Source organism: Rhododendron vialii, chromosome 12a (genome assembly GCF_030253575.1).
Source record: "Rhododendron vialii isolate Sample 1 chromosome 12a, ASM3025357v1".
Classification (NCBI taxonomy): domain Eukaryota; kingdom Viridiplantae; phylum Streptophyta; class Magnoliopsida; order Ericales; family Ericaceae; genus Rhododendron; species Rhododendron vialii.
Genome location: NC_080568.1, coordinates 2,204,052 through 2,215,068, shown reverse-complemented (window position 1 = coordinate 2,215,068; position 11,017 = coordinate 2,204,052). Strand labels below are relative to the sequence as shown.

General features: G+C 40.0%; 2 protein-coding genes across 2 annotated transcripts; both read right to left on the bottom strand.

The window, feature by feature from the left end:
* Positions 1-30: 30 nt before the first annotated feature.
* On the bottom strand, positions 31-3,761 carry LOC131311869 (probable pectinesterase 8). The gene is made up of 5 exons (XM_058339488.1): positions 3,314-3,761; positions 2,867-3,038; positions 2,541-2,747; positions 1,377-1,636; positions 31-293 (listed from the first exon to the last, which is right to left on the bottom strand). Exons 1-5 carry the CDS (start codon positions 3,712-3,714, stop codon positions 119-121), a joined length of 1,215 nt encoding a protein of 404 aa, XP_058195471.1. The 5' UTR covers positions 3,715-3,761; the 3' UTR covers positions 31-118.
* Positions 3,762-7,647: 3,886 nt separating this feature from the next.
* Positions 7,648-9,276, bottom strand: LOC131311874 (VQ motif-containing protein 22-like). Its single transcript, XM_058339493.1, has one exon. The coding sequence runs from the start codon at positions 9,124-9,126 to the stop codon at positions 8,404-8,406; it is 723 nt and encodes a 240-aa protein (XP_058195476.1). The 5' UTR covers positions 9,127-9,276; the 3' UTR covers positions 7,648-8,403.
* Between the last annotated feature and the right edge of the window lie 1,741 nt (positions 9,277-11,017).

The window sequence follows — 11,017 nt, the reverse complement described above, 5'->3', positions numbered from 1 at the left end:
CTTCGATTTTGTCATAGTCAAATAACAATATGGGACGAAAGAAGTATGTATGTATTTTATCGATGATCGGATAATCAAAGATTGAAAGAATGAACGAACAATACAATGAATAATTACATTATGATTGCAAGGCTGAAACAGATGTGTATGGCTGCAACCAAAGATCTCCATCAACAAAAGACACGTTCAAGAAAGGAGAAGCTTGAGTGTCGTTGAGTCTCTGGGCGTAGGGCACCCTCAAAGTCATATCAGCTCCTGCACCCCCGCACATGTATTCTCCATAGAAAACAGTCCTGCATATGCATTGTAGTAGCATAACCCAATAATTAAGGCCAATTAGATAGGTCATTCATCTGGAACCTTTTACTCTGCAGAGCTAGCTCGTGAATAGATCATGTAAGTGAAAATTCATGTCGATGAGATATCATTAGCCTCCTTGATCGAATCAAGTTTTTCTTGGAAAAAAATTAGACAGTCGTCGTATACAATGGTTAAACATCGAAGACCTTAAGGCTCCGATAGACCACAGTTTAGAGATCATGTTGAAAACAAAAAGATTATGGGTAAAAACTTGATTTTTTTTCCAAATTTGGTAGTATTACTCTATGTGTAGACTGTCTAGTCTTCAAGATGTGATACAATCTAGTGACTGTCAATGTTCATCAGTCCCATTTCATGCATCAATGATCTTCTCAACGAGCTCTGTAATTTACACTTGAATAGTGGAATTTGGCCTCGTGTGGGGCCAGATTTCACGATTGCACAATGCAGTGGTCCGATTTAATTTGTAGATCTTTTCCAGGTTTACTTTGATAATCAGAACCATGCATGCCCAAAAATATCAAGAATATCAACGATGCCCAAAAATATCAACCATGCCCAAAAAATCTTTTCCGGGCTTACTTTGCATTCACTTTTTACAATTTGTTAAGAATATCAACCATGCCCAAAAAAATATTGATGAAGTACGATTCTGAAACTCTTTTTCTTGAAGGAAAAAAAAAATTTGTTAGAACAGTGGATCGGAAATCAATCATATGTATGTTGATTGATAACTTCTTCTTTTTTGCCAATATTGTATACCTCAGCAAAGAATTAGTAGGTTAGTCCACAGTGGATTTCAGAGGCTTATTCCAGAATTCCAAAAGCCCACAACGGAGCTCGAACCCTGGCTTTCCAGGAAATGCAAACTGGCTAGAGCCCATTGCAATGTTGGTTCAGTTTCAATTTTCAAAGTGGGTACTCCAGGTAAGACCCATAAAATTCTTAAACTGGACAATCCAGTCCTTGCTAAACCCAAAAACATTATAGTATATCAGTAACGCTAGGAGTAACCAAAAAAAAATCTAATACTATTGAGTGTCATAGTTTATTACTGGTCTCTGGTGGGGTCATTAATGTCATTCCATCCCTCAGGAGCAATGACATCAGTCATGTTGGAGTAAGCAAAGACGACGGAAGAGAAGGGTCTCCAAGCTCGGCCCAGCCATATCCTTCCTGTCCCTCCAATGCTGCAGTTCACGAAAACAAATCCGCTGTTTTCATCCGTTGAATTTCGCCCGTGCGCCGTTACCGCTCCGTTTATCAGCTTCCGCCCTGCCGGTACTGGGTTCGCGATTGAAGTCATCTGGCACCTCTGTACATTTATGCATATGTCATCAGACTCATCACATGCTGATCGTGTATATTTCACATGTATTAACGCTCTGTTTGTTTCAAATTGAAAGTGTTTGCTTTCCAGTGTGGAAAATGTTTTTGTCTGGAAAATATGTCTGGTTGCAACTCTGAAAATGATGGTGTTAGTAGCTATGGTAGTAATGGTGGGTGGTGGCAACAGCGGTCACTGGCACACGGAAGATGGTGCAAGGGGGCACGACACTCCTTCAAAATCTGGATAATTATTGAACTTTCTTTAACATTATCCCTTCAAGTTCAAATTTGGCCTCCTCTTTTATTCAAATTTTTGTGTTTAGCACAAGATAAGAAAATGTGGATTTCCCAACACTAGTATTGCCGGCATTTTTAGAAACGCACCTAAAAATGACTTATACCAGCGTTTTTGGGAAAACGTCGCCAAAGAGGCGATTTTTAATCATGAATCAATCCCGAAGTTTTTTGAAAAATGCTGCCATAGATCTTTTGCGACGTTTCTTAAATGCCAAAAGCCTAAGCCGACTTTGGCATACGCCACTAAAACCTTTGCTTGTCGGGTCTTTCCCGGTGCTTTTCTAACGCCCCTATATAGGCAAAAAAAAAATTGTAGTGGCACTGGCAGCAATGGTGGGTGGTGGCGGTACCAAACGCATTGGTAGTGGATGGCTAGGGATTATACTGATCAAACTTAGGTGACTTAGGTTAGCGACGTAAGATAAAATCTATCATGCCAGAATCAACTCATAGTTTCGGCATTCGATTGCTTTCCCATCACACCAAACATCCAACATTTTGTCATAAACAAAGTACATACACGTATAAGCATATACCTGACTCTCTACGTACTCTGCAAAATACAGAACAATAACTCACAAAAGCGTAGCTACCTCGTAGAAGGACCTCCCATTGCCAAAGATGAAGTCGATAGAACCTTGAATATAGCAATCTTTGAAGTAATGGCGACCCCTATCGTCATGAAGTGTGTCTTGTGCTCCAAAGAAACCGCAACCCCAAAACGCCGCTTGGTCTCCTGCTATCCTAATCGCCACCGCCTGTCCTCCAGCATCGCCTGGTCGCGCTATTGGAGCTATATTCTATTTCAAATACACATAGATCGATGAAGCCAAACGTATATATATGGCACTATATTCAAGGTTAAACTTGAAGATGTAATGAATTTGTAGCGTTTAGTTGATGTATAACGTGATCTCACCATGAAACTTATGTTGTTGGCCACAAAGTTCGCTGCAAAAACTTGAACTGAGCCGCTATAAAAGGTGCCATGGGAAGAATTGGCAGTGTCGTTCCACGCAATCGCGGTTGACAGGTACCCTTGTCCTTGGAATGTTATATTTGGTTTGGTTCTTGGAACAATGATCTTCTCACTAAATCAATTAGACGAAACATAGCGTTAGCATGTTTGTCACGACTTTGGAATTCCGACTCTTCGTACACTGTGTGTGTTTGTCATGGTTTCTGTTTCTGTTTCTGCTTTTAGTCCAAAAACAACTTTTGAAGCTAGTTAAAAGCTGATTCTGAACAGAATTATTTTGAAGTTTCTCGGTCAAAATTTTGCAAATAATTATCAACTCCAACATCTCAAGTACTCCAAAATTACACAGAAAAGAACATATGAAAAACTATAGACGAATTAACTCACAAGTAAATGCCAGAGTTGATCCATATTATGGTTCTTTTTTGGCTGAGATTCCTGACCGCATCAAGTGCTGATTGCACTGTGGTAAAGTTACAGCACCCGTTTGGATCGACGCAAATAATTGAGGTTGTGTTTGTGTCAGGAGGGGGGAAATCAGGTGGAAAATCATCACAGATCGATGCTTCACTACCCTTTTGGCGATGGTGGCGATGGCGATGAAGATGGCCATGGAGTTTGCTTGGTCCAAGTTTTATAGCAGTGGTTGTTGATGAGAAGGTGGTGAGGCTCAGATCAATGAGATGGTTCTTAAGCAATGAAATGTTTTGAGAAATGAAATGTGTGGAGGCCATAGCTACAAGAATGGAAATAATTACCAGAGTGGAAAATCTGGCATGGAAATTCATTTCCTGATTGGAGGAAAAAGTTCAGATTTGATAATCATATTGTTTCTTGAATTGAGAAATTTGTCTTTAAATGATTCAAAGATGAAATGCACTTGAAGTGTAAGAATTGGTGGCATGTCTTGCAAACCACCCTATCCCCTGTCTACTCTGGGAAAAATGGCCCAACCTACCAAACCTGACTCTGCTGAAGTGCTGATGCTTGAAAATGAAAAATATCCCTAAGGCTGTATTGGCATTCTTTCGGAAAGGGTTCGGATTCTCTGTCCAAGTTTTTGACTGAACGGGACATTTAAAACTGGACCATACATTGGTTTAATCAATGGTTTATATTTGCTTAAGGGCTCTTAGTGATAATATGGCTGTATCGGCATTCTTTCGTAAAGGGTTCGGATTCTCTACCCAAGTTTTGGACCGAACAGGACAGTCTACAACCGAACCATACATTGGTTTAATCTTCAGGACTCTTACTGATAAGTGTCTCTGAAAAAATCCAAACCATTACTTGCGGCAATGGATGAACCAGATTTGAACTGTCTCATCTTGTCAAATTAAGGATCGTAGAGGATCCAATTCCTTTCTTGAAATCTGTGAACCAAACATGTACAAGTTTGTGCTAGTACATGGAGAGGAAATCAGAGATCTTTGGAGGTTAAAGTGAAACTAAAGAACCATTAAACCTTGTAGGCCTAAGAATGCAGCCCATTTTGGTTGGGCTCTAGCCCGGTTAGCCATCTATAAACTCATGTTCAACAATTTGTTGTGCTTTACCTTTTCCTTAAAGATTGGAATATTTCTTCGTACTCCATTTGTCAACTTCCTTCCAAGCAAATAAAAACATCTACCCACATTTTTTCTCGTGATAAAATTCCAAAGAAACGTGGCAAAATTCCATAATAACCCTTTGGACGGAGGAAGTAATAACCTAGGGTCAAACCTTGAATAGTTAGCCAATTACAAGTTCAACTGAATCAGGCTTCACAAACTCAACAACAGCAGCCTTCCGATGTAAGAAGACAAAAAGGCCTAAAAAATAGGTCTAGATAGAATAGACCGACTTTTGGGTCTTTTTTCGTCATCTTATATGAACTTTTTAAAACTTGTGTTCATAGTTTTATACTTTGCTGATTTCTCTCGTCGATACAAACAAGGTGATGTAAAAATTTGACCAAAATCCAATAAGTACGTATTGACAAAAATTCCGCAAAAAGTTAGTTCAAAGTGGGCTTCTTGTTGAACCAAGTAGGATTCCTTTTTGGTTGCCGTAGCTGGCGGTGACTGCAGGGAAGAACAAGAACACGAATATAGATATGTTGACCTTGATGAAGAGGTAGGAGACAGGGACACCATCGCCCAACAAGGTTGACTGTAATTTAGGATACCCTTTGCTGATGGGCATGATTAATTTTCTTTAGGGCTTTACAATATTAGACAGACAGAAAATTTTCAACCACAGGCAGAAAGGAAAACCAGAAAAGTGTAGCTCCAAACACATATAATTACATGGGCGTGGCCTATGAGTGATAAGTCAACTATTCGCGTCCCCCGGAGTATTAACCGGTACTTCCAACAAATCACGCATCGATAAATTTTGCGAGTGGAACATCAACATCAACAAATCACAAATCACGCAGCGATAAAAATTCGTTCATTTCATGGCGGGCTTTATAATTTTCGTACTATGACGATTCGATCAATCTTCCGTACGCGTGTATTGACTGTTAGCTGAATACGCACGTTGGTTGGTTCGTGAAGTCTGATCCGAACATGGTTTCTAGAAATCCGGACATGGTTTGTCACGTCGCCGGTATGATGGGATACGTATCTATGTGAAAAAAATAATCGTTTTGTGAGGAAAAAAAAATGGGGTGACCCAAGTGGTAAAAACTGTAATCGCTATCACAAGTTTGAAAGTCCTAAACCCTAATAATGTTCTTCCAAACACAAGTAAAGACTTGGTGAATTAAAATGCACCCTTTTGCTGTAATTAATTATCCAATCTAATCAAGATTAGAGTAAATTTGACTTTTGTAAAGAGAATTGCCTACTTTTCATTGACAATGGGGCCCAGGCTTATGTCAGATTCACCTCCTCTTCCCACACCATTTCTCCCTCAAATGTGTCCTTTTCTCAATGGAAACGCATTGAGCTGAGTGTTATGAGTACCAAATTGAAAATGTTTTGAAGTCTACTGGACTCTTTGATTAAGGAGTTGTGCTAAGCTATCGAGGTTGTTTGGTAAAAATTTTGAGGGAGGTTTCGAGGATAATAATTGAGAAAGATAGATAGACAAATTAGAGTAATAAGTGGTGAAAAACTTTATCAAAAATCGTACCAAATGAGAGGTGGTTCGGAAAATCCAAAGTAAACAAAGCCATCATGTTCTTTTGTATTCGTTCCAGTTTTTTCTGTGTTTTGCCCGCTCTCTTATTTTTGTAGATACAAGAACATCTAGAAATAGCCTCTCTCTCTTTTATCGGAAAAAAAATATTTATTAAGGAAAACTCGATAGGGACAACATCTAGAAATAGCCTTAGAAAAAGAGTTGTTTTATAGTTCTAAGGACAAGTCTTTGGTATGTGGATGGGTTTGGTAGGACTTTTGACTAGTAGCTTAAAGGACATATCCAGAGAACGAAATTGTTTCATGCATAGAGTCTGCGGAAGGAATGATGTAATTAAGCAACCTTCCCATGTAAGCAAATATAAGTTGTTTTTGAGTATCAAACTTGTGACCCTGTTGGCCACAATGGGGCACGTTTGGTACAACTTTTGACTAGTAGCTTAAAGGACATATTCAAATAACGAAATTGTTTCATACGTAGGGTCTGCGGAAGGAATGATGTAATTAAGCAACCTTCCCATGTAGGCAAATATAAGTTGTTTCCGAGTATCAAACTCGTGACCCTGTTGGCCACAATGGGGCAGCTTTGGATTAGTAGCTTATGTTTTCGAAACGGCGTCCACTCGTTAGCGCCAGAATGACATTTCCAAGTTCATTATCAGCTAGCTCCGTGTAAATAATTCAGAAACTAACAAAGTTGTTACACATTTTTAATTGGTGTCATTTTGGCACAATTCTAAATTCAATCATTGGTCCAAACCGTACTCATTTATCGATATGCAGATTAGTTAATTAGCTTGGTGATGTGGCAACAATTTTAGCTTACTTGTGGACATTTGTAAAATTAATTTGTCAAGTTATTCTTCTTCCTTTTTTTGGTACATATTTGTCAAGTTATTCAGAAGCAAGAAAATTGATGCTTTAGCTTCTGCCTACATAATGTCTAAAAGTCAAGTTGTAGAGGAAGCTGAGCCAAGTCTAACCCACGTTTTCATTAACCAAAAAAAATAAAAATACTCCATTTAAAAAGGTATACTTCTGAGTTGACCCTATTCCCATCACCTTCTTTATGTACATGTAATGTAACTTGGTGGGTTGTGGTGACGGACTACCCACCGAAAGGACGCCTCATTGAGGTCTGGCTCCTTCAATGGCTGAAACTGACTCACTGATTGAACATGTTATGGCTGTTGGAAGCCCCTCTTTTCTGAGAAGGCTTGCAATTCTGGTCTATCCCTCCCCACCTCTTAACTTAGCCCAAAAAAAAAAATAGTTGTCTCATATAAATAAGAATTCGACTCGCTTCATGAGACCCAACATAGTTCTAGAACTGTCAATATTTTATGGGCATAGTGTCTTTAATGTCGTTCTATCTGAATATTTTTGAAATTCGATTTATTTTTTTTATATTTTTTCGATCCATCATGTTAATCAAGAGCAATAAAAAAAAAAAAAAACTGGCTGATGCTAGTTTTTTGGTGTAATGGGGAAAAGGAAGTGACAAGGTACAATGGGATGACAATTCTGGTCAACAAAAGCTAGCAGATCACATTTATATAGAAGCCCATAGGCTGTACGCTGTAGCCCAAAAGATTGACATCAATTTTCTTTTCTATTTTTATTTTATCGACAAAGAAAATTTTCATTTATCACACAAGGGAAAAAAATGACATCGATACAATAGGAAAAGAAAGTATCGAGAGAGTCTCAAAGAGAGTGCACAAAACCCTCCTCCTAGCGCTACGTGCAACATCTCGGCTTACATCCCAGCATTATATATATATATCATACGGATGTTAAACTCGGCACAATTAAAAAGCAAACAAAAGGACAAAAGAGAAGTTTCCACTAGTAACTTCAGGGAAGCAACATAAAAATAAAGTCGAAACTATTCAATATCAAACCAAAAAAAGAGAAGAGGAAAACACAAAAACAAAATCCAGAAAAGGAAAACCCTAAACCTAGAAAACCACCTGCGTGGTACCTGTCCGGCGCCGCCGGCACCCTAAAACTTCTCGTTTCTCGTGCATAAGACAGAGAATGTTTGAAGTAGTCAATAATTCTTTGTTAAGAAAAGTCAGTATGCCTAACTCTCCCCCCCCCTTTTATACGTCCCTTCCAAAACAGGGCTCAAATTTCCTGTATCCAAGTTTGTCTTTCTACCGATCGATCTATCGGTGTTCCAGTGTACCTCCGGCTATTGAATCACGTGAAAATCTTGACGTAAAAGTCAGTACTGCCAAGAATGCACGAAAATACCGGTACGGACAAAAATGGATACAGGGGGGACTTGAGAGAGGATCAAAACATGTTAATATTGCATGCAGCTGCCATTGGCATTTTCCATTCTCACTGCATCGATGAAGGCGGCCGAGGAGGAGGGAGAGGATAAGGCACATGGTCAATAGAAAAACCACTGGGGGCGCCGTGGTCGACGTTAATATCTTCCATGTCGGGCCTCGAGTTGTTCATGAACGAAAACATGTACGGTTGGTGCTGCTGCTGCTGCTGCGGCTGCTGGAAGTACTGCTCATGTTGGTGCTGTTGTTGCTGCTGCTGTTGGTGCTGGAACTGTAAATGATAAAAGGAGGCAGGAACAGGATTCAAAACTTGATTCCGGGTCTCAGCCGGCCCGAAGCTAAAGCTTGACCCTCCGCGAGGAAAAGGGTACTGAGCGTGGGACCCTGTGGCGGTCGATGCGTAGGGCGCGGTGGGACCGCCGGTGAACTGCTGCACCATGGCTCGAAAGTTGGTGGTATCCGTATTCAGCAGGGTGGTCGGGGTCCTTCTGGAGGCCCTCGACCGCCTTCTAATTGGTTTTGAACCGCGGCCTCCTCCTCCTCCTGCTCCTTGATCAACTGGCACATTCAAATACTGACTACTGGAGCTGGAGCCGTGATGGCTCGGGACATTGGCAGCGGTAGATCCAGAGGCGGTATTGGCCGAGATCATTGCGGCCTCCGAGGAGACTCGATCTCGACCAATATCGAACATGGTAGCCCCTTGATTGTAGAATTCTTGCGCCCATGAATCAACTGGGCCACTACTACTAGAGTACTTGGTCTCACTCATACCCCCCAAACCTATAAATATATTTCGAAGGAGGGTGTGATTATATAGGGATTACTTACAGAATTATAAGTGAGCAATTTGCAGCAGCCTCTCTCTCTCTCTCTCCTCTTTTTTCTCTCTCTAGCTGAATCTTTGGTAAGAAGGAAAGAATAAAGTTTGGGTTTGGGAGGGTATTTTATGCTATGGATTGTGGTCTCTGGTCAAAGTAGAAGAATTTTTGGTGGGGAATATCCTGACCCTCCATTAAGCGATGAACATGGGAAGATAGTAGATGACACGTGGTAAAGCACGTGGTCTTGAGGCGGGAAATGTTTGGCATGTTTCGTGTGGTGGGGTCCTACCGTGTAGAGTAACATATTTAATGTGGAATTTAGACTAATAATGACCCACTGACCCGCTTAAGCTGACCTGCTAATCTTTAGTCTAATCATGTAACTCAAGAACTTAATTTCAAATTATACGCTCGTCGCAAACCATTATATATTACATGTGTTTCTCAAGTTTCCTTAAACTTCTTGTGCTTTCACAATCTTCCTAACTTATGATCAATGACGGAATTAAGATTTTACCCCAGCAGTGGCGAAATATCTATTTAAAAAATCTAATAGTAGCGAGACTATATAAGTTGGGAAAATTTTTTTTTTTACATATAACAATTGCATTTTCTAAAATTCTTGTCGCGGCGGTAGCCGCCACTAAACTTCATGATCCCATCCTTGCTTATGATGCAACGTTCTCGTTGCATTGATTCAGCACACTTCCCCCACTGGTTATGGTGAACGGTGGCCTCCACAATGTAGATCAGGATTGTACTCTAATACTAAATATAACGATCACACCAACTAACCTGCTAACCCTTAACTTCGTCTGGTGGCTTAAAAGATTAACATTAGATGTAGTAATCCTTCTCGAACAATTATATAGTATTACATTTGTTTACCAAGTTTCCCCCACGTGGGTGTGGGGCAACTTCTTGGGTTCTCACAACAATAACTTATTTTCATTTGATTTTTGGTTAAAGTACTTAGATTTGACAAAATAAATTTTGAAAGAAAAAAAAAACATATTCAAAACTTGAAATTGTTCAGAAAAGACAAAAAATAAGTCAAAATCTGTTTGTTTTTAATTTAACAACAGTAAAAATATAAGAAAGATAATACAATCCAAAGGTCTCTTATTTGAAAAATCAAACTTGTCAAGTTGGTTGTCTCATTTCTCTCCCCATTGGTGACTTGAGTTCAAATCTCACGAAGAGTAGGTTTGGGCTCAGGGTTATGGATAATCTCTGAACCCCAGTTGACTAACATACTAACACTTTGCTAACCCTACTTATGTATATCGTATGACAAAAGAAAAAAAAGGGTCTCTTATTCTATATTTGCAATTTATATCTATGGAGGCGTAATTCACGGGCCAAAAATCTCATTTCAATTCTTTTTTTTTTTGTCAAGCGGAACCCGAGGATACTGCCAAGCGGGGTGCCAAGCATTCTGTCGTACATTTCGACACGAAAGGTTCGGATTGAATCTGAGCGCATACAGATCTGAACCATCTATTATTCTGTCAAGATCAAGTCACCAATTTCCGAGATGAACTGTCGGATCGGCCGCTCGACACCGCTTCTAAGCACCCTCGCTTGGCGGCATCTTCGAATCTAGAAATCTCGTTTCCTTTCACACGCATCATCGCATCGCGTACATGGCACGGGGTGTCTGTCGCTGGTGGTGAAAAGTACTCCATTTATGTGGGTGTTTACTGGCTGGGTGGCTGGGGGGTTTCCTGGAAACAACAGCAAATTACGACCAACAGTCATATGGTGAAATGCATCTAGACGATTATTGTGACGGCACGTCATCATCTGAGGTGATTGCATCAGACACGCAATCTATAT

Bases quoted from the DNA above. Each gene is read 5' to 3' on its own strand.
- LOC131311869 (XM_058339488.1), bottom strand. From the start codon at position 3,714: ATGAATTTCCATGCCAGATTTTCCACTCTGGTAATTATTTCCATTCTT. The intron at 3,039-3,313 runs GTGAGTTAATTC...TAATTGATTTAG, and splicing joins ATCAACTCTGGCATTTACTT to TGAGAAGATCATTGTTCCAA. The intron at 1,637-2,540 runs GTAGCTACGCTT...ATAAATGTACAG, and splicing joins ATGGGAGGTCCTTCTACGAG to AGGTGCCAGATGACTTCAAT.
- LOC131311874 (XM_058339493.1), bottom strand. From the start codon at position 9,126: ATGAGTGAGACCAAGTACTCTAGTAGTAGTGGCCCAGTTGATTCATGG.